Source organism: Balaenoptera musculus, chromosome 5, assembly GCF_009873245.2.
Source record: "Balaenoptera musculus isolate JJ_BM4_2016_0621 chromosome 5, mBalMus1.pri.v3, whole genome shotgun sequence".
In the NCBI taxonomy this organism is placed as follows: Eukaryota; Metazoa; Chordata; class Mammalia; order Artiodactyla; family Balaenopteridae; genus Balaenoptera; species Balaenoptera musculus.
In genome coordinates, this window is record NC_045789.1 from 99,286,277 (window position 1) to 99,307,732 (window position 21,456).

The 21,456-nt window shown below is 40.2% G+C and overlaps 1 protein-coding gene across 1 annotated transcript in view; it reads left to right on the plus strand.

The window, feature by feature from the left end:
- Positions 1–20,955, plus strand: part of BOD1L1 (biorientation of chromosomes in cell division 1 like 1) — a 55,363-nt gene extending 34,408 nt beyond the window's left edge. The window contains exons 13-26 of the mRNA XM_036852638.1: positions 1,950–1,993; positions 3,441–3,498; positions 4,742–4,812; positions 5,428–5,500; positions 6,239–6,318; positions 7,950–8,034; positions 8,403–8,476; positions 10,353–10,428; positions 10,506–10,540; positions 11,631–11,676; positions 13,600–13,649; positions 13,747–13,831; positions 14,238–14,391; positions 19,687–20,955. Of these exons, the coding sequence (XP_036708533.1) occupies positions 1,950–1,993; positions 3,441–3,498; positions 4,742–4,812; positions 5,428–5,500; positions 6,239–6,318; positions 7,950–8,034; positions 8,403–8,476; positions 10,353–10,428; positions 10,506–10,540; positions 11,631–11,676; positions 13,600–13,649; positions 13,747–13,831; positions 14,238–14,391; positions 19,687–19,804 (1,049 nt within the window). The 3' untranslated portion in view covers positions 19,805–20,955. The remainder of the gene's footprint in view (positions 1–1,949; positions 1,994–3,440; positions 3,499–4,741; positions 4,813–5,427; positions 5,501–6,238; positions 6,319–7,949; positions 8,035–8,402; positions 8,477–10,352; positions 10,429–10,505; positions 10,541–11,630; positions 11,677–13,599; positions 13,650–13,746; positions 13,832–14,237; positions 14,392–19,686) is intronic.
- Positions 20,956–21,456: the final 501 nt, after the last annotated feature.

Here is a 21,456-nt window from a genome sequence, read left to right on the forward strand (position 1 = left end):
ATGTCAATCAATGCTATGTAAGGTAATTGTTTAAATCCAATGTCTCCAAATAATTGTGGCCAAACAAGTTGCTTTGGAGCAAACCCTTGCTCTAGCTCACAAATGTGTCAGTGTGGCCCTCCCTGTCCTTTCAGGTGCTATCACAGTTCACTTCCAAAAGGCTAGTCTCCGGCCCCTGTTCCCACTTTTTTTAACCTCACGCTCATGGCTCCTGGGCTCTGGCAGTTGCCCAGTTACTGAAGCTACTCCCCACTTGCATAGCCTCTTCTCAGTCTCTCTGTGCAGTAGTATTCGGTGTCCACTAAGTATTTTTTAGGGGAGAGCCTCAGTGTCAGACGGGATTAGGACAGCGGCTCTCAAACACTTTGGTCTCAGGACCACTTTATACTTTACAAATGACTTCATCTAAATCTGATTACCTCCCAAAGGCCCTAACTCCAATACCATCACATTGGGGGTTAGGATTTCAGTATATGGGGTGGGTGGCAATATAGTCCATGTGAGGGGGACAGAAACATCCAGTCCATAGCATTCAAAAAACTGAAAAGTTCGGGTAAAGCATGATCCTGGAGCAAAGACACAGCTTGCAAAGGCCCAATTTCTTATCTTCTCCTTTAGCCCCCAGCAGAAGTAATCACTTTCTCATTCTTGGTCTTTAGGAAGATATCTTTGTGCTGTCAATCATGGCTGAAATCCTGAGACTTATTCTGATTCAGTTTAGGTACCTGAATTATACTGTTCTATAATTTTTTTTTAACTCAGCCATGTATTGTGGGCAGCCTTCATTGTCAGTGTACACAGATCAACTTCATTTGTTTTAATAGTGGTCTGTAACGCATTTTCCCATTTGTTATTTCAGTGGTCTCCAGTTTTTGTAGCTTTTACTAGCTGCAGTGAGCTTCCATATGCATGTAACCATGCATTTCCCCAAGTGTTTTCATAAGAGTGAGTTGAGAGGTCAAAGAATATGTAAGTTTTGCATTTTCATTTCAAGCACTTGATACTCCCCCTAATTTGGAGGCAAATACTGAAGGATAAGTAGGTGTATATTCGGTGGACAAGGCAAAGAGAAAGGCAGTGTGTATAAATCCTCACCTGGAACTATCTGGGGCAGTCAGGGTGGGGACCTTCCAAGGCACAACCGTCTGAAAGGGCAGCCTTCAAAGTATGTGACCTCAGAAGCCTTATAAGCAAAAGTACCAGGCAGTCCTGGAAGACCACCGCAAGACCTGGTAAGCCATTCATGCTCACATGTTAAAACCCTAACGATGACTAATCTATCCAAAACTTGGACAGATGCATTAATTAAAATTTGTATGTATGTGTTATAATACAAATAATTAATATCTCATTTGTTAATTGTCAAGAAGGTAACATTTTTGGATTCTGGAGTCCTTTGTTCCCCCAGTTATATTTCAGGTTACTTTGCTGTGTTTAGGTACGGTTGAATAAGAGATCTACTTACGTAAAAGGAAGTTGTTTTTAAAAGAAAAATGTGTGTTCTGTCATTGTTGAGTAGAAACAGTAGACCTTGTACTTCAGGTTTCCAAAGAATATAAACAGACCATTGCTGTTTGAAGGGATAGGATCTAACTTTTCATTTGATGGCATTATTTTTAAATGAACCAGTGTTACACTGTCGCTTAACAGTTACAGCAAAGGCCTTCCTTCCACCGTCCTTCTAAGCTTCAGATCGCTGACATGGTTACATCACTATAGTGATTTAATGGATCACTGCCATTACTGTAAAAATGCAGGCAACATTGTTTTTCTGGTAGTACGACAGAACACGGATTGTAGAATGTAATTGGTCAGAATTTTATATTTCACAAAAGCAGCTAGGCCACTTAGCGACATATTCCGACTTAACTAAAAAGCTCTAAATTTGTTTCTCTGTGGTTCAGAAACAACATTCAGTTTCCTTATTTCTCATTTTTATTTTTGAACAGCTGAACTACAGAGGGAGCCTTTGTTGGTGATTGAATCACTAAATGTAAGTCATTGTAATGGTTAGAGTTGTGTTGTTTTTAGTTGGGGTTGCTTTGATTTGGGGTTTTGAGAGCGATTACATTTAGGGGAGGGGCTGGCTGTGCATTTCTTTAGGAGACAGGACGTGCTCTCCATTCAAGTTCAACCTACTGACACCTTCAGTTTCATGTTCAACTATATCCACTGATGTCAGGAAATTTAGTTGTTTTTCTCAGAAGAAAGGAGTCACTCTGAATTCAGCAGCACTGTGTTCTAGTGGCTCTTCAGGCCAATGTCATGAAACAGCACTAAGGAAATAGAAAGCGGCCCAGATCCCTCAGACTAGGGAACTCCCCTGGTAATCCTAATGAAATCCTTCAAAGAGCTAGGAGCTTTCTATTTTTTTATTACTATGATGGGATTGCAAATTGGACTGTGATGTCTTAAATTATCCTGGTGCTGTAGACCAAACCGACTTTATTTTAAGAACTAAAGTTCACTTTATGTCTTTAGAAAGCTTTTGTGAAGATACTAAACTATAATTGCTATATATACATATTTTTTCCCAGCTGTGGCTCTCATAATCCCTTTTGTGCTTGAAAGAGTTGGGTTTGTGGTTTTTTTTTTGTTTTTTTTTTTGTCTTTCTTAATACATAGAGAAGTGAACATTTTGTAAAATGCTTGCAAATCACAGACAGCTACATTCTTTCCAGTGCCCCTAGAGGACTCAGAAGAGCTTTGCTTCCTACCAGACAACTGTGGCATTAAAGGGCTTACCTCACCCTGTTGAGACATCCCAGTCTGTATCTAGAAGCTCACACACAGTCCACTGAGTAAAAGGAAGAGAAAAGCCCCACTTGGTTCTGTTCAGGTTTACCCTCCAGGAGTTCAAAGGATTCTAAATGTGGCCGAAACCTCCGGAGCTCCCCAGCATCCGACCTTGTTTCCCTGAATCCCCCAGCAGCTGGCTTTTTCCCGTCTAAGCACAACTGTCCTTTCCAAATATGAAATTCTGTAGCTAGGATTTAGAATATCGTAGGATATTCTAAGACTTCCTCTCTGTGTAAAAAAAAAAAAAAAAAAAAAAAGTACAGTTGACAAGATTTGCCAAAGGGAAACCTTATGACAGAATGACAGAATCCCTCAACATTTTTTGGTAAAGAAAATCTTCAGGGATTGTTGGATGGGAAGAGAAATCATAGAATTCAGAAATTTTTTCTCTCTTATTTCTTACTCTTTTGCCATAACCATTTTAAAGACAAGGAGAATAAACACAGTGTGATGCTAATTTGTTAAACTGAAACTTCTTCAAAAGGAGAATGCCCTATGCTCTTGAGCTTCTGAGTGAAATTTTAAAAAAAAACACGTACTCCATTTCCTTTAAGCGTTCCCACACACGGCCAGATTATTTTCTAGATATTCAAGATTTGTGTGAGATTATCCATAAGTAACTTTCTCTATTGCGTGTTTAGGTCGAAAATTCAGGCTCAAAAACAAATGAAATTCATAGCAAATCTCAAAGCAAAGAAGGTAAGTTAGTGAATTTCATAGTAGTAATTTTAATATTATAATTATCATTTGTTGAGTGCCTTCTGTGTGACATGCCCTGTGCTAATTATAATTAGTTTGCAAATTTTCACTCATCTAATTTATATGATCCATTACAATGAGTGTTAACAGCATCACATCTGTAGTTGAGGAAACTGAGGCATGGAGTGGTCCAGTGTCTCATTCAAGGCCACATAGCTTGTAAGTGGTGCCTTGCCTTAAATAGCTACTAGAACTTTGCCAGAAACCTCACAGTGGATTTATCCAATGTGGATACAAAATGTATAGCCCCCAGTGGTTTGTATCATAGGAGAGGCTCTGTGCTGAGTACTTAACCGTTGATTTCTGACAAGCAGTCTCAATTTGGTAGCAGATCAGGGACATCACATTTATGAGGCTCATCGCCCAGGAGTCAGGCCTCATCGCACGCAACCTGCAGAGACTGCCGACCCCAGAGGGATAATTCTCTTCTCAAAACAAAATATAGAATTTTGTTGAATCCTACTGATTTTGTTGATTCCCTATTCCAAGAATGGGGAAAGAGGTCTTAATCCCCTATACAGTTATTTTTATAACATGTTATACCATATTTCAAACCAAAGTAAAGCGGCAATAATTATAAACACCCATGTACCCATCACCTAGTTTTGTCATATCTTAAAATGCAGTATATTTGCTTCATAACTTTTTAAAAATATGTTACAGATATAGTTGAATCCATATTATACAACCCCCTCCCCAATCCCAATCTCTTTTTTGTCATGTTGACATGTATAACTCTAGTTACTTTACTTCAGTTGCTCTTTAGTATTCCATGGTGTGAATATACCACAGTTACTATTTTGCTTCTTTTGTTAGTGGACATTGAGGTTTTTTGCAACTTGTCCCAATTACAAAGAGAGCTACCATGCATGATCTATTGTTTTCCTTGGACACTTGTTCATACTGTGCTGCTACAGGAGCTGGGGGGAGAAATGGCTTTGAAATTTGCCATGTAAATTCCAGTGATTCTCTTCCCTCCTTCAACTCCATTTACTCAAGTCTAGAAATGGAAATCATGGAACTTACCTGACATAGTTTTTGTGAGGATCCCACCACAGTCATTTGTAAAGTATTCTTTCTTCTTTTCCTTCCCCCTTCCACACACACCCCTAAAATAAGTATTGGAGTGAATACTTAAGGTGGGGTTTTGTTTTTTCTTTTTTCTTTTGTATTTATTACTCAGAGATATCCAATAGTGGAAAAGACAACACAGAAGCCATAAGAAGTCATAATGTTGAAACAAATCCTAAAGAGGTGGGTTTTCATAAGAAACTCAAGTATTTCATGTTTTATGCATAGTGCTTTCTCCTGTGCACAAAGGCTTTTACCTCTTTGTGTATATAAGAAATTCAATGTATGTATTAAGAGTTCTCCATATCACTGTTACTTCTTTATGTTCTTGTAAGGTTTAGGTAATTTGGCAGGTCCCAGGTTATTTGGACATGTCCCTACGGTACAGTCAAGGATGTTTTTTCATATAACTCCCATTCATCAGCCCTTTAGTAGGCCACCAAGAGGGGAGAAAAATGATGCCAATTAATTTATGACATGCCATCAATTGTAAGACATAGTTTGACTTCAGAGATGGTAAAATGAGAATTTTTTTTAACGTATTTTAGAATTGTTGAAATAACAGTATGTAACCAGAAATAGATATGGATATTTTGTATGGATTTATATTAAAATCTTAAAAAAAAAAAAACCCTCAAGCTTACAAAATGAGTCTAATCCAAATCTAGATGCCAGAAACATTATTCTAGATTTTTAAAAAATTTATTTCAAGGGCTAGAAACTAATACAGTGTGCCCCTCTTTAAGTAGATTTGGATCCAAATTCTACTGCCTTTAATATAGTCACTCTTAATTCTAGGTTGAAGAGGAAGAAAGGCACATGCCTAAAAGAAAAGGAAAGAAGCAGTACCTCTCTTCAGAAGATGAACTGGGTATCTAGAATATACATGTTCCTGTTTTAGATATCTTTGAAAATCATATTATTTTCACATCCAAAATAATGGGCCGGTAACATAGAAAATTCTTGAGGGTAGCAATTGTTTACAACTCTTAACTCTAGTGTGTTTCCAGACCAGCTTGACTCCTCCAGGGTCTTTTCTGGACTTGATCTAGAAACTAGATTATTCCCTGCAGAAGACCCAACCCCTGGAAATCACAAAAACCCAGGCTTCCTGTGTAACCTGGGCCTGGGCCCCAGCCAGGTGCCATCACGTAAATCTGATTCCCAAGAGCATGGTCTTAATTGCTAAGCCATACCTCTTAGGTGCTAACCCATTCAGGAAGTTAAAAGTATCTGTGGACGGAGATTCCCTGGAGGTCCAGTGGTTAAGACTTGGCACTTCCACTGCCGTGGCCTGGGTTCAATCCCTGGTTGGGGAACCACAGCCACACAGCTCAGCCAAGAATAAAAGAGTCTCTGGAAACGCTATGTCCTAAGCCTTCTGCACAGAACCTCCTGCTTTGTTGGTGCCATTTGAGCATTTGTAGATTTTTTTATTTTATTTTTTTGGTTTTGCTAGGGCCAAGGCCAGTGTTCAGTGCTCAAGTCACATGATATCATAAATGCCTAAGAAAGAAGTCTCAAACTGTCATTTTTTAAAATAGAACTATGCATTTCATTTTTCATTTGGCTTTTATTCCTTTGTGATTCTGTGCAAACTGATTTACAGATGATAATCCAGATGTCCTGGATTCCAAAATAGAAACAGGACAGAGGCAATGTTCTGAAACTGAGCCACAAGATACAAAGGTACTTTTTCCACATATTAATTTTAAGTTTTAGGGGTAACCTAATTACATCACTGTGTATACTTATTTTGTATTATATATATGTGTGTGTGTGTATATATTATATATATAGTTCTAATATCCCTTTTACTTTATGTATCTCTAATAATAAAAGGTGTACATTTTTTAGGCTCTCTCAGAGGAAAAAAACAAATGTTGTACTTTATAATCTTAAACTGCAAGATTATATTAATATCACAGTTTAGATATAATCATTGCTTAGGTTTTTGTTCATATTATTGACTTCCTTAGGTTTCTAGGTCCTTTCTTCCCAAGTGTAATATGCTTTATTACAGATATACTCACATGAGAACAGTGAAATACAGTGATACATACTGTTTAAAAATTTTAATATTTGGCTTTCTCTTTACCATAACTCCAGCCCCTAAAATATAGGTAGTCCAAGGATGGGCCCTCCCTCATTGCCTCTTTTTTCCTATGAGCTTATTTTCACCTTGTGACTCAGGGAAGCGGCTCACAAATTTTCATTTCTGCTCTTACCCTGTCTTTTGTTCTAGGCCCAGATTTCTCCATTTCCTGGTAGATAACCTCTTCTTGGGTGTTCTTCCATTTCCGAGACTCAGGACTTCTCAGTGTCTATTCCAGTCCACCTCCATCTTCTCGTTCTCTCTCCTTCCCTAATCTATTGTTTTTCCGACTTGTTCCAAAAGTATTTAAGTCACCTTATAAATATATGCAGCTGACTTCCAGCTCACTAAAACCAATTTATAATCTCTTTTCCTCCCGATAACTGATAAACTAAATAAAAAGTAGTAAAAGAATTTTAACAACCGAAGAGGTAAAGTCACATATTGTCATGAATTTCAGTTGGTTGTGGCCAAGGAAAGATACTGGGTTTTAAAAAAGCCCATCACTCCCCCTGCCCTATCCAGAGCAAAAATCTTGAGACAGTGCTCCTGAATTTGGAAAGAAACAGATTAAAGGGTATCCTTTTATTTTCCCTTCAACTTTATGTAAGGTTTTTAATGTTAAGTTTAAATATACTCTGACTTAATTATTTTCATTTAAAAATCACATATACATGTAATATTCTCAATATAAAACAGTACTCTGATTTTAAATTTAACTTGTATATTTTTATTTACACATTATATTAGTATCATAGTATAAACAATTTGGTATTTCATGCTCAAAACTTCTTTGCAACTAAGGGCAAATAATTTAACCATTGAGAGATCATTGCTCTAAATCAGCCCAGCTGGATACCCAGAAGTTCTCTTTGGCATCTTCTGCTTTATTCCTTTCCCCCAGTCCCTCCCCTCCACCAACAAAGAAAAAAAAAAAAAATCTGTTGTAAATTCCTTTCAGTTCTTTCTTTGGAGTTTCTCTTGAAAAGTCCAGGGTGAGGGAGGAGAGCAATTTCCATTTTGCAGGGGAAAAAAAATGGCCTTGTTGCTTTATAGCCTTATCTCATGCTTTTCTGCCTTCAGATTTTGTATCTTTTTGTGTAGTCTCCCAAGCAGCAAGATTGTTACTTTTTAAAAAATTTCCCACAAATACCTAAAAGACTGCTAGGAAATTATTGTTGAAATAAGAAAAAGAAGCTTCTTGTCTTGTTCAACTTCTCCATAGGAAGAGAACTCTGGAGATTTGGAAGAGTTACCTAAAACAAGTTCTAAGACAAACAACACTGCTTCAAGGGCCATGGAAGAAAAAGGTGAGTAATACATCTACTTAGATAAATTGTTTTAAGAGGAGACTAATCCTTCAAAGCAGTCAGCATATCTCTCACCAGGCTTCGCCAACTGAAACTGCAGTTTGCCGATCTGCCTTCCCTTTATAACACAGTACGTCGTGCTGAGTATCAGTAGCGCTTGGGAATCATTTTTAATCTGGCTCCTGTTTTACCCAAAGTGTGCTTCTTATCGGTTAACCAGACTCTGGCTTATTAACTTTGGTGTGTCCACCTGAGAATGGAGTCTGTGTGCATGTGTGATGGGGACGACGTAGGTCACCTTGGTAGGTGTCCTGGCGCTGAGGCTGAGTGTAGTCCCCAGCAGTGAACGAGCTCTGCTCTTTCTGCAGATGAATACAGCAGCAGTGAGGCTGCTGGCGAAAAGACAGAGCAGAATGATGATGACAACATAAAATCTCAGGAGGTGAGAAATGTTTTCTATATTTATTTGTTCAGATTTATTTACGTACTGCAAACAAATAAAATACATTCAATGCTCTTACCCAAAGTTCTTCTTAAATGCTTTTGAAGTAGCTCTTTTTTTTTTTTTAGTGCACTAGGACAGCATTTCATGCAGTGCACTTTATCAGTGTCATTTTGATTCATTTTGTTCCCTATATCTTAATTTTATCCAAACATTTGTATGAGACCTACTTCTGTCAGCCACATGGGATCAGCCCAGATCTGTACCTCAGTGTCCATGTCACTTCCTGACCCAAAGGCTTAGCACAACCAAGCCAGGCAGCAGCTCAGGTCAGAGAACAGGGAGCTGCAGAGCCCTGGAGTCCAGCAGAACGAAATGGGAGCCGCAGCAGCAGGATGTGCGGAAGGCCTGCAGCAAGTGCCAAACGGGACCCAGTTTGACAAGGTGAGGTCAGGGATTCCTAGGAGGCTGCGGGAGAGGCAGACCTCCATCCCTGCCCCCTCCAGGCCCCTTCGGATTTGCAGAGAGCCCAGTGGGACACAGAATCACAGTGACCTGAGACGGAGGCCCATAAATCAAGGGAAACAACTTGTACACCAGCCAGATCTTCTAGATAACCATTGCCAAGTTTGCCAGTCTTGATATAACTTCTTTTTTTTAACATTTTTATTGGGGTATAATTGCTTTACAATAGTGTGTTAGTTTCTGCTGTATAATAAAGTGAATCAGCTATATGTTTACATATATCCCCATATCCCCTCCCTCTTGTACCTCCCTCCCACCCTCCCTATCCCACCCCTCTAGGTGATCACAAAGCACTGAACTGATCTCCCTGTGCTATGCAGCTGCTTCCCACTAGCTATCTATTTTATATTTGGTAGTGTATATATGTCAGTGCTACTCTCACTTCTTCCCAGCTTACCCTTCCCCCTCCCCATGTCCTCAAGTCCATTCTGTACCTCTGCGTCTTTATTCCTGTCCTGCCCCTAGGGTCATCAGAACCTTTTTTTTTTTTTTTTTTTTTTTAGATTCCATATATATGTGTTCGCATACAGTATTTGTTTTTCTCTTTCTGACTTACTTCACTCTAGGTGTGACAGACTCTAGGTCCATCCACCTCACCAGAAATAACTCAATTTTGTTTCTCTTTATGGCCGAGTAATATTCCATTTTATGTATGTGCCACATCTTCTTTATCCATTCATCTGTTTATGGATACTTAGGTTGCTTCCATGTCCTGGCTATTGTAAATAGTGCTGCAGTGAACATTGTGGTACATGACTCTTTTTGAATTATGGTTTTCTCAGGGTATATGCCCAGTAGTGGGATTGCTGGGTGGTATCATAGTGCTATTTTTAGTTTTTTAAGGAACCTCCATACTGTTCTCCATAGTGGCTGTATCAATTTACATTCCCACCAACAGTGCAAGAGGGTTCCCTTTTCTCCACACCCTCTCCAGCATTTATTGTTTGTTGATACAACTTTTTAATAGTTCTGTTTGTTTTCAGTGGCCTCCTTTATTTTTTATAAGGGATCCCATTTGGTCACAAGTGACTAGGACTAAATCCACATTTAAGTGGACATACATATTTATTACAGAAGTAAAAGCTGACACTGAGCGCTTACTTCCATTATCACATTATCTCATAATCCTCAGGACTCCGTGAATTCATACTCAGTTAGCATTGTTTATCAAGTGAGGGGACTGCACTGAGAGAAATGAAGCACTAAGCCTAAGGTCACGTATTTTTTAAGAGACAAAGCTGGGATTTGAGACCTCTTAGGAGGGAACTCTAAATCCCATTTTGAGAAAGCAAACTATTCGTATAATAGAGGATAAAACTTTTTATTGCTTTTTTTTCCCTTTCCCCCTTAGGAAGATCAGCCGGTAATTATTAAAAGGAAAAGAGGAAGACCTCGTAAACACCCTGTAGAAACATCATTAAAAACAAGTAGGTATTTGGTGTGTTTTCAGTTCGCACAAAAGAAATTTTCAACTGATTTTCTAAGTGAGATTTTTATTTTTTAGAAGATGACTGCAAAACAGATGCTGGCATTGTCACTGTAAGTAATTGCAAAAGATGAGAATTCTTCAAATATCTGCTCTTGACCTGGAAAGAGTATACTGCAATATTAGTATTTTCAACTGTCTTTTTAAAAAAGTATTTGAAAAGCTTTAAGAGATTTTCTTAAATAAAACATCAAATAACCATTCAGATTATATTATGATTACTAATAGCTTCATATAAATATAATTATATTAATTGTAATTCACTCTGATTCTATCCTCACCTGTCAGTTCAGTTATATAAATTATCTAGGGACTTATCTTCTTGTCATCCTTGATTAAAATACAGAAAATAGCTGTTTTATATGATTTTTACATAACGCCTTCTTTATGGAAACCTCCAAAGTGTCTATCTTACTACTTTCTATGGAGGCCCTTTTATAATAGAATGTACACCAATTTTGATGCAGGAAAATCGGCAGTAATACTTTATCTTTTTTAATATTCTTTATCTTTGACCCTGAGGTGTATACCCAACAAAACCATTGTACCAAGACATCATTGCATGAGTTTCCAATGATAGCATTATTAAGAGGACAAACATGTCCACTGACCTAACAAAAGCAAATGGGATTCAAGCCTCAGCTCTGCCACTTACTCCCACATCTGTGATACTGGGCCAGTCATGTGACCCTCTCGAGACTCCCATTTCCTTGGATATAAAGTACTATAACAATATCTGCATTAATTATCTCACTAGAATTCTTATAAGACAACAGAACCAAAGAGCCACATGTAAGAGTGTGAATGCATTTACCAACACATAAGATGGTTTACCGGGCCGGGTTGGGGAATATTAACAGCGGGCCATGCGTGTCCCTCCAGTGCTCGCCCCCCGGCGTAGCAGCACAGTGGCTGGGAAAGAGGCTTGTGGCAGCCCTAATCCTCCTTGTGGAAAGACCTGTGTGTTCAGAATCATAGGCATCCATATTTGCTTGGTATGTTTAATCAACTGCAGGAAGTAGGTTCCAGATATTCTGCCTACATAATAAACAGAGGTCCTATACCTTCTTTACATTGTTGATTAACTTTCTATGTGATGATAACAAACTGCTGACTCCAGTTTTTCTCTTTGTTTAAATTCAGGTAGAACAGTCTCCCCCTGGCGGCAAACAGAAAGTAATGCAAGCAGGTGTGTACCTAAAAGCATTGCTCTGCGTACGAGCTGAGGAAGGGGTGGGGCAGCCTGGCTGTCGCGGACGGTTTTAGAATTTCATTGTTTTTCAATGAAGTGGGTGGCTTCCTTGGTCAAAGCAGCTGTCCTTGTAGCCACGAGAGACTCTGACTATTGGCTTTTCCTGTGATCTGAGTCATTCTCAGTTTTGTTAGTCTGGGAAGCCTTCAGAGAGGAGGGGGAGGGCAGCACGGAGCAAAAGAGGGAAGGCACTGCTGTGTCCAAACCATACTTTCGTGGACATGTTTTAGGGAGAAATAGATCAACCTGGGACTGGGAACTCTTATCAGGAAGACAGGAATTCAGCCCAAGAGCCTATTGTTTTCAGAAGAAGAATTTTGAAAGCAGCCTGTGCAGCTTCCAGAACTAGGATGCAAGAGATAAAATTGTTTCAATGAAGCGTTTTTGTCCTCATTCCAAGGAGAAAAAATGTTCCAAAATGTTGATAATGATGAGCTCCGGGTGGTGAGATAGTAGGGACATTTCATGTTTTTACAGTTGCCTGCATTTTCCAGAATTTTTACGATGTGTATATATTAATTTCATGGTTTAAATTTTTTGATACATAAAAGCAAAAAATAGCCATTGATGGGTTTGAAAGTGCTGACACAGGCAAAAAAAAAAAAAGAATATGACAAGTATTTTGGACCAAATAAATAGCATGGTCATATCAGGAAAGTACATATTTTGATTAGCAAGGTAAAAGCAAATGTGTAATTTAAAATTTTTTCCACATTTAACTATGTGTGGGATCTTATGATCATATTTTACTTTTTCTTGCCTCTTTGAAAATTAAGGTTTGTTTATTTTTTTTAACAAAAGGAGGTTTTGCTTATGTTTTGTTTGTAACCATCTTTTATTCATAATTTTATAATATTTTATATCCATACAACAAGAAATCTTTAGAACTCAAATGCCCTTTAAAGAGTCTATTGTAAGCTATGCAATTATGTTTTAGTATTGTCGTTGGGCAGTCGTTTTCTGAATCTGGGTAATGATGACCAGTTAAAGACTGGATTCTTCTTTGTGAGCCTTTTTCATGGTTTTTAACTCTTCTACCTATGTTAGTTTAGTGAACTTGCAGAAAAGGCAGCTACACAGTCTTCATCACTAATAAGTCCACTTTTGGGTTGTTGAGTGTCTAATCAACATCCTCATAATCTTAGCTTCAAACAGTGCATTGAACTTCATTTTTCTTACCAAGATACATTCTCAGAAAATGGTAACATCTACAGAAAGGAAATACATAAAGAATAGGTATTCACAACCTAAAATAGGCTTATAAAATGTACTTTTCTAGATACCATAAGTATATGGAGTCATAAGAATTCCAACTCCCCCCCACCTGCTAGTTATGTGACTCTGAACAAATTACTTAAGTTACTCAAGCCTCATTTTCCTACCTATCAAATGAGGGCTGTGCTATTTATAGAGCTCCATTACAATTTGAGTAAAGTCTGGAATCCTGACCTGCAGTTCCTGCTGTTTCTTGGGGACTCCCTAGATGTACCCTTCCTCCTCCCTTTCCAGGTTCAGAGCATTTGAGCTGAAAGAGAGAAACCATGAAGGCAGTCTAACCCAAATCCTCATCTCACAGATGAAAAAACTGAGGCTGAGGGAATTTAAGTAATTTGCCTAGATCACATAGCTTATTCATGACAGATCTGAAACGCAAACTTTGGTATCCTGACTTTCATTCCGACATGCTTTTTTGCTTAGGTATTCCACCTCAACGTTTGCTTGGCTGATACAAAAACAATGATAAATCGTGTAAGAATACCTTAATTAGCACTGGTACATTCACAGACAGCAAGCCAGACTGCTGAAATTTAATTTGACACTAATTAAAATATTAATGCAGAGATCTTCCTTTTCTTAAAGATGAGTCCAATAAAGAAACATCTAACCTACAAGAACGAAGTGGAAGCAATGTAAGTGTTAATTTTCTTATCAAGACATGTCTTTTACAAATAAACTTAGTAAATGCTCAAGTGACCACCATTTCAACTTTAATTTTATTGCTTCTAGGATGACAGTGAAGAAAAATCTGTAGCAAATGTGCGTCGGAGAGGAAGAAAGCCCAAGCGTTCGCTCACTCTATCAGATGATGCTGGTATGTTCCTGGCAGAGTCTTAATTACAGAGTCTTATCATTTCAGAATCACCTTTTTAAGAGTTTTTCTTTGGATGAGGAAAAATCCAGGGGGTGCAGCTAGTATTAATACTACATAAATATGTGTGAAATGGCTCTAATCCTGTGTCAGAAATGGTACATCCCAGATGCTTTTCTGAGTACATGCGAATTTTTTGCAAATGCTGGCTGTGAACTGCCTAAGTAAACTATCCCAGAGATTAAATTAAACAGTTGTGAATTGCAAGTGCTGAAACAAAAAGGAAGTGGAAAACCACTTCTTCTGCCTCCAAAGCCCTAATATCCTTTGTTCTAAACTCTGTGACTCTGTCCTTTGTAAGTGTCTTTGGGAATTGTACAATCCAGGTGTTACCCTTCTATCTGAACAGAATCCTCAGAGCCAGAAAGAAAACGCCAGAAATCAGTTTCTGAGGCAACTGAGGACAAGAAAGACCAGGAGTCTGATGAGGAAGAGGAAGAAGAGGAAGAGGATGAGCCCACAGGAGCCACCACAAGGTCCAGCACCAGATCAGAGGCTCAGAGGTAACAGGGGACGAAGGAGAGCGTCCAGAACCTTCACCAGCTTCTCCATCAGAAAATAGCTGCGGGTTTCATGGGATTCTCTTGTCTTTGACTCACTTGTGCCACAGTGTGAGCTCTTTCCTTTCGTTTTATCCTCAGCAGAGAGCACATGCTCCCAGCCCTCTGACATTTCAGTTCCTCTGGGAGAGGCTATTTTCCCTCTTAAACCATTTTTGAGGATCACTTTGGAATCTTTTCCGGGCTTTAGATACCTGTTTGGTGGAACCTATTTAGTTCCTTCATAAATATTTATCAAGGATGAGGAGATGTCTCAGATGCAGTGCTAAGCACCGTGGGTGGAAACACAGATACGGACAACACAGTCTCTGTGTGCAGCGTGCTTAGCTGCGGTGAGAGAGAAATCACGAGCCCACACCCGTTGTAAGATGCACCTCACAGTGCTGTGTGACAGGTCCGTCACGTGAGATCGCCAGTATGGCCACCATTTTCCACTTACATAACTGGCAATTTCATATGTTTCCCATAGTACGTTCTCCCAAACCCTAGTAGAGCCAGAGCCTCTGGAGAAAAGAGGACCATGGTCAAGTGAGTTTGGGGAATGCCTCTGAATTTTCTCTCCTTCTTAAGCCATAGTGTACATTACCATATTAAGGGCTTGTCATGGTCCTAAAGGAAAGAAACCTGTTTAACTTTGTCAGTTATACTTTGCCCACCAGCCCCTGTTATTATACCTGTTAACATCAATCAGTATTCCTTTCCCCACAGCCCATTTTGAGAAATGTTGCATCACCTTACAGTTTTATAACTTTTTCTGAAGCGTGAATATTTTCCATTTTTAATGTGATTCACAAGGTGTTAATCTTGGTATCATCATCTATAATTTCATTATCCAAGATTTCAGGAATATTTATTTCAAGAGTATCACTTATTAACATCTGCCACTGTAGTATAATAGTAATAATGTGTTATGTTTACATAAAGACTTAAAATGAGCCTATTTCTAATTCCTCTAAACTTGTACATTATTAGCCATTCATGATGTGGTTTAGTTTCTCAAAGAATGAGATTTTAGAGCCAGAAGACTTTAGGAGCTCACAGGGCTGCTGAAGGTGAGGTGTCTCACGGTTGTTTTTTAGGTGGGGCAGCTCAGATAAATAGGAATCATAGAATTAAGATATCTGCTGATCGAGAGGGTGCATTTGGGTACAGACACCCCTTCCTCTTTTACACTCGTGGAAAGATCATCCAGTATAGTCGAGCCCAACTCAAAGTTCCACAGGCCTTCTAGGCATCTTCAAGTGAGTGTCTAAAAGTAGCTAACAGATTTGCCCTTTAAAATTTATTCTTCAAAAATAAATCATATTTGACTTACGGTTCTATAATCACCCGGATTATCAATGCTTCTCCATAATGCACTTTAGGAGCTTGTGATTTACAAATGGATTCTTTTCACTTTAGATTCCTTGGCATTGGTTGATTGGTTCCAGGGCTCTGGCATCTTTATAATCTCACAGATTCTCAGGGTCACATGGGGTCTCAGTGGGTCCATACTGCAAACGCATCAGTACCTCGATCATGCTGCCAGCAGCTCCTCTGAAAAAGTATTTCTGCTTCTGCGTGTTACCTCAGGGCAGGAAAGCCACCTCCTCATGGCATTCTCTTGTGTTCAATGGATGCTGGCCTCCTCATAGCTTCTACCTTTGGAGCCTCCTGTACAACTTTCCCTTAAACACTGGAGGGCGGCTTCCAGCTCTTCTCTTGTTTTGAGCCCCCTCATCATCCTGTTTGTTCTCCTCAATTTATCTGTATTCTCTTTAAGAAGCAAATGTCTACACCAAGTGTGCGCTGATGAATCTAGAAGAGGCCTGTCCACCTGATTTTCTAGGCTGTGCATCAACACGCATCCAACTCACTGGGCTCCCTCTGCCTGGGCTGCACACCAACTCAGCACCTTCTTTTTCCTCATGGGGCATTTCTCCTCTCACCTGATACTTGTGCAGGCGACTGCTTGGACCCGGTTCCAGGGCCTTAACATTCAGCTTTGTGAATTGTACTTTCATCGATCTTGGCCCCTTATTCTGCTCTGGTGAGCACTTTGGGATCTTAACATCATCAGCCAATATATTTTCTGTTTATCACAGATTTATCTTTCTCTAAATCACGATATACTATCCCACACAGTGAAAGCAAAGCTAGAGTCATATAAGCAGAGTTAGTCTCAGGTGACATGAAGACCTGCTTACCAACAGTGGTCCAGAAAACCAGCCATTTTCCTACCTTTAGTCCCCATTCTCTGACTTGCCCACGAGGAGCCTCGCCCTTTCTGGAGTCCCAGGGACTGGAGTGTTCAGTGCTGCCATTGCCCAGTGTTCCTGTAATCTGCTTCAGAAAGCATCATAGTGAGCCATCTGCACGTGCAGCATCCAAACTTGGCAGCCCACAAACAGTTTCTCCTAGAAATCACCAAAATTTAGCAAAAGAGAAATGATCTACCAGTGAAAAAGTTAGTAAATCTCCCCCATTAGGAAGGTAAGTCCCTGCTGACGTTCAAGTCACTTTTAAACCCCTGAGACTGGTTTTGGTGCAGTGATGCTTTCTCCCTAAGTCTAAGGTTCTTGTCTTGCCAGATAACTGTCTTTGGGAATCATTTGCTTTCCAAATGAAACCTACTCCAAACAGAGTAGGAAGGGCGGCCGGAAGGAGTCTCAGTGGCCTCACCAGTCTGCCCCCCTCACGGCCCTCCTGCACAGGCTTTATCCTTGACACTTGTGAGCCTTACCTGCCAACTCCTGCCCCCCAGAACCAAAGACAAGGCTTGTTTCTCCCCGAGTGGTCACAGACCTGAATGCTTGGTTAAATCAGTGCAGCAGGGTCCAGCAGGTAACAGCCCAGGGTCATTTCTGTTTTGCCCAGAGCACTGGAGAGGTGATGAGGTGACAGCAAAGCACTTGAGGCGCAGCCACGAGCCAGCTTGCACCTTCAGCGTGGCCTGGTTCATCTTCCCGCTTCCCACAGGTTGTGCCGACCCCTGCTCCTTGCCTCTGCTTGTGCTGGTTCTTTCTTGAGGAGCGCCCTCACCAGCAGCCCCCAGTCAGCCAGGTCCTTCCATCCTGTACACCCACCCCCTTCAGGACGCCGCCCTGCCTGCTTCAGCCCATCCTCACCTCCTTCCTGCTGCCCTTCCAGTTGGGGCTGTGCAGTTGACAGCGGCGTATACCATTGCTTTAAGTGTGTTAGTTTTGTTTTTCCTCTCTGGTCCATAAGCTTCTTCCTTGAGGTCAGGGACTTGCCTTACCTTCTGTACATTATAGCATCAAAAAATAAAAGACTTCACATTGTATAAAAACTGTTTTCATGTCTCTTATCACATTTGATCTTCATAGCATACTTGTATGTATGCATTATTATCCCCATGTTATAGAAAACGAAGCAAACTGAAGTGCCGGGCACCTTTCCCGTAGATTCTCCCATTAATCCTCATTAAGTAAAATGTAGTATTTATCCTTATTTTATATATGAGAAGACTCTCAGAAGGGTCTGGTTCATTATTTCTCAAACGTGAATGTGCAGGCCAATCGCAGAGGCTCTTGCTAAGGTGCCGGCTCTGATTCTGCAGGTCTGGGGCAGGACCTGACGGTCTGCGTTTCTCACAAGCTCGCGGGTGCTGCCAGTGGTGCTGGTCATAGGCCACCCTCTGAGTGGGAAGAAAGGGTCTGTCAGGTGACCTAGCCAAGCTCACACAGCTAGACGGAAGCCCCTGCGCAAAGCTTCTGTTCTCTGCTGTATGGCATCCAGCACAGTGCTGGCACACGCCCACTCCTCGGTAAGTAGCTGCGCACTTAGTGGCTGATGCCTTTCCCTGGTCATGGTTTGAAATGGGATATTGACAAGCACTGGTTTTTAGCCGTTCTCAACACATGCGTAGATAACATTATGCTGAAACTACATCATATACAACAATATTTGACTCTATTTGAGCTTATGTACTTCTGCTGTCAAAGGAACAATAAGCAAAACATGTCTCCACATCAGTAGAGTCCCATCTCCTGCAGTTTTATTTTCCAAGTGTCTTCACTGATATAACATTTACTGCTCGCTCACACGTGTCAGGCTTTGTACTAGGCGCTGGAGAGAGGAAAAGGAATAACCTCAGCAGCTGCCCTGGAGAAACATCCTGTCTAATGGGGGGACGTATGTGTACCTGACTTTCAAACTTTTTTGACAGTAAGCAGCTCATGTTAAGAATGTATTCTGCAATATTGTCGCTGTCACTGAAACAAAATTTTCATGAGCCAAACTGAATAGAAGTGATATCAATGGTCTATTGTGTTCTATTAATACATTGTTTTAAAATAATGGCTCTAGCCTGCAATTTGAAAAACCCCAGTGGATAAATTAACCACGGAAAGTGCTGTGGCGTTTCCGAAGGGCAGCTTGCTCTGTGATGAGGAAGGCTCCCCAGAAGGAGTTGCTTTTGAACTGGGGCTTCAGAATGAGGTTTGCCAGATAGGAGGTGTGGCGTTGTTCCAAAAACAATCACACGCCAAAATATGAACGTGTCAGAGAACACTTGGTGTTTGGGAATGGGGCTACTCTGGCAGGACTATAGTCCAGAATGGTGCAGCAGTTGAGGGCAAATGGTAAAGGACTTTGTGTATTGCCTCCTGGATGACTTTGTGCTGAAAGCATCAGAGATCCTAGAGAAGAGATAACCAAAACAAGACGGTGATATTGACATGATTAACTGAAGTTTCCGACAAATTGGTCTAATGGCGGAATGGCGAGCAGGGCTAGGCTGCTGGCAGGGAGACTGGGTAGGAAACTCTTCTCAAGTTCCCATGCCTTTTCTAACACTGCCAGCTGTCCTCTGTGGTAACGTCCTGGGAGACACGGTTGTGCGCGTGCTCAGACGGAGGCCGCCATCCCGCTGTGTTCTCACCAGTTGTTTCAACATGGGACTGGCCGTTGATTTCTTTATTGTATAGCTAGAAGAACTAGGGCCTAGAGAAGAAAGTGGTCTTGATCAAGGTCCACACCCAGAGTAGGACAGAGCCGGAAGCAGAGTACAGGCTTCCAAACTCCTCCACCCGTGCCCTGTTAGGATGTGAGGCTGTCAGCAAATAACCAGTCAGCATAGGCTCTTCTAGAGTCTCCTTGTCCTGTGTGTAGACCTTATCTAGGTTTTCTCTTCTTGGCTCTCAAGGTCAAAAATCTTCCAATTTTTGAAGAACTCCCAAATTACTTGAAGCAGCTCTTTTTAAGTCTTACCACGGCCTTGACTTTTGTTTACTGCAGGTCAAAGGCACAGCTCTCCCCTTCTACCAAGCGCAAGAGAGAAGCCAGCCCTCCCGGGGCACGCACCAGAGGCCAGCAGAGGGTGGAAGAGACCCCGGTGAAGAAGGCAAAGCGGTAATCTGACTGCGGCCACCCCTGGCTGGTCCACAAGGGGACGCGGTAGAGAGAAGAGGGACAAGCCTCAGGGCCACAGGCTGTTGTTTTTAACCAGGGGAAGGCCATGCATGTGCTCCAAGTTCCTAGGTGCAAGCTTTTTCTTGTTATGTTTTAAACAGCTTTATAAACTATTGTTCATAGAAGTATTATGTACATTTATTTCAGATAAAGGAAAATAAGTTTACTTTGTACCTGAACTCAAAACAAAGTAGTTGTATATTTTAACATTTGAAATTGGGATTTCCCGATGTGACACATCACTCACGCAAACCCTTCCAGCCCATCAGACACCAGGCTGCCAATTGGTAATCTGTGTACAGTATATAAACATGTAAAAACAGGTTGTATTTTACTGTATGTATGATGCTAATCAATGAACACTTTATTTATTTTACAGAGAAAACTTATCTGTGAACTTTGCTATATATCTGTTTATTTTATTTTATTTTTTTTAATAAAAAAAAAAGGGTTTTAAATGCTATGCAGTCATTAGTAGAGATGTTTTAGGACTCTGCCTGCCCTGTAACTATCTGAATCTCATCTGGCAGGAAATACAGACTCTTCTCGCATGTATCCAAGTAAAGTAGTTTAGCTCAAGAAGGGGTCTCCATTGCTTTTCTGTTCACAGTTGTGATTCTGTTTTTTAAGAATGTAACTTGTTTCTAGATTATACTCGCATCTGTGACTTTACTACTAGCCCCACTGACGTAGGAAGTTCCGGTTCAAGTAAAATTACATCTGTCACCTGCGGCAGCAACCCCTGTGTCGGTGTCCATTCCTCTCTGTGCTGCCCCATGTTCTTTCCATAGTGTCTTTTTCAGTGAAGAGAAATGCATTGAAGATTAAGTCACTCCTGTTTATCGAGCTTCAGGATTATATGTTATTTTATACACAGTTATTTCAAGATAGAAACTGGCTTTATTGCCAGATTCTTTTTTAAACATGTTTTAACTCTCATATGAGCAAACTGTCCAACTTAAGTTTTTCATAAGATTAAGCTTTTCTTAAGATCAAATTTGCCTCTAGCAATGATGTGATGAGTTGCCAAATAATTGAGATTGTTTTAAAATGTTTTGTTCATATTCTTGTTTTATAATTAAAATTTACATTCAGTGTGTGTGATTTTTTTTTTGAACTCTTAATGTAAGGTGGATATTTCTGTCATTTTACATTGTTTCTTACTGAGATTTTTATATATAAATTATAAAATGTTTCCCAAAACTTGAGTGGTAAGAATTTTTTTTCCCCTATTTTAAAATTTCTCCCTGTGAAAACTGTTTCATCTCTCTAAATAATTGGTCTTAGATATATTGTTCCATTTTCACATTCAAATTTGAGTCAGTGATGGCCTCTCTCTCTCGGTAGAATTGAATGTTAGATCTGGAAGGGGCTTGGGAGACAAGGAATGTGAGAACTCCTTATTTCCATTTATATGGTTGAGTTTAACCAAAGCTCAAAGTTAGTTAAGGGTAAGAAGCCAGACTAGGTTCCAAGGCTCCAGACTCCTTGGCAAACCATCTTTGCACTGGATGGTTCTAGATTGGTTGACCAGAAGTGCTCACCCGAGAATGTATTCTCCACGTGAAACCAGTCTTATTCCGTTTAGTAACGCCC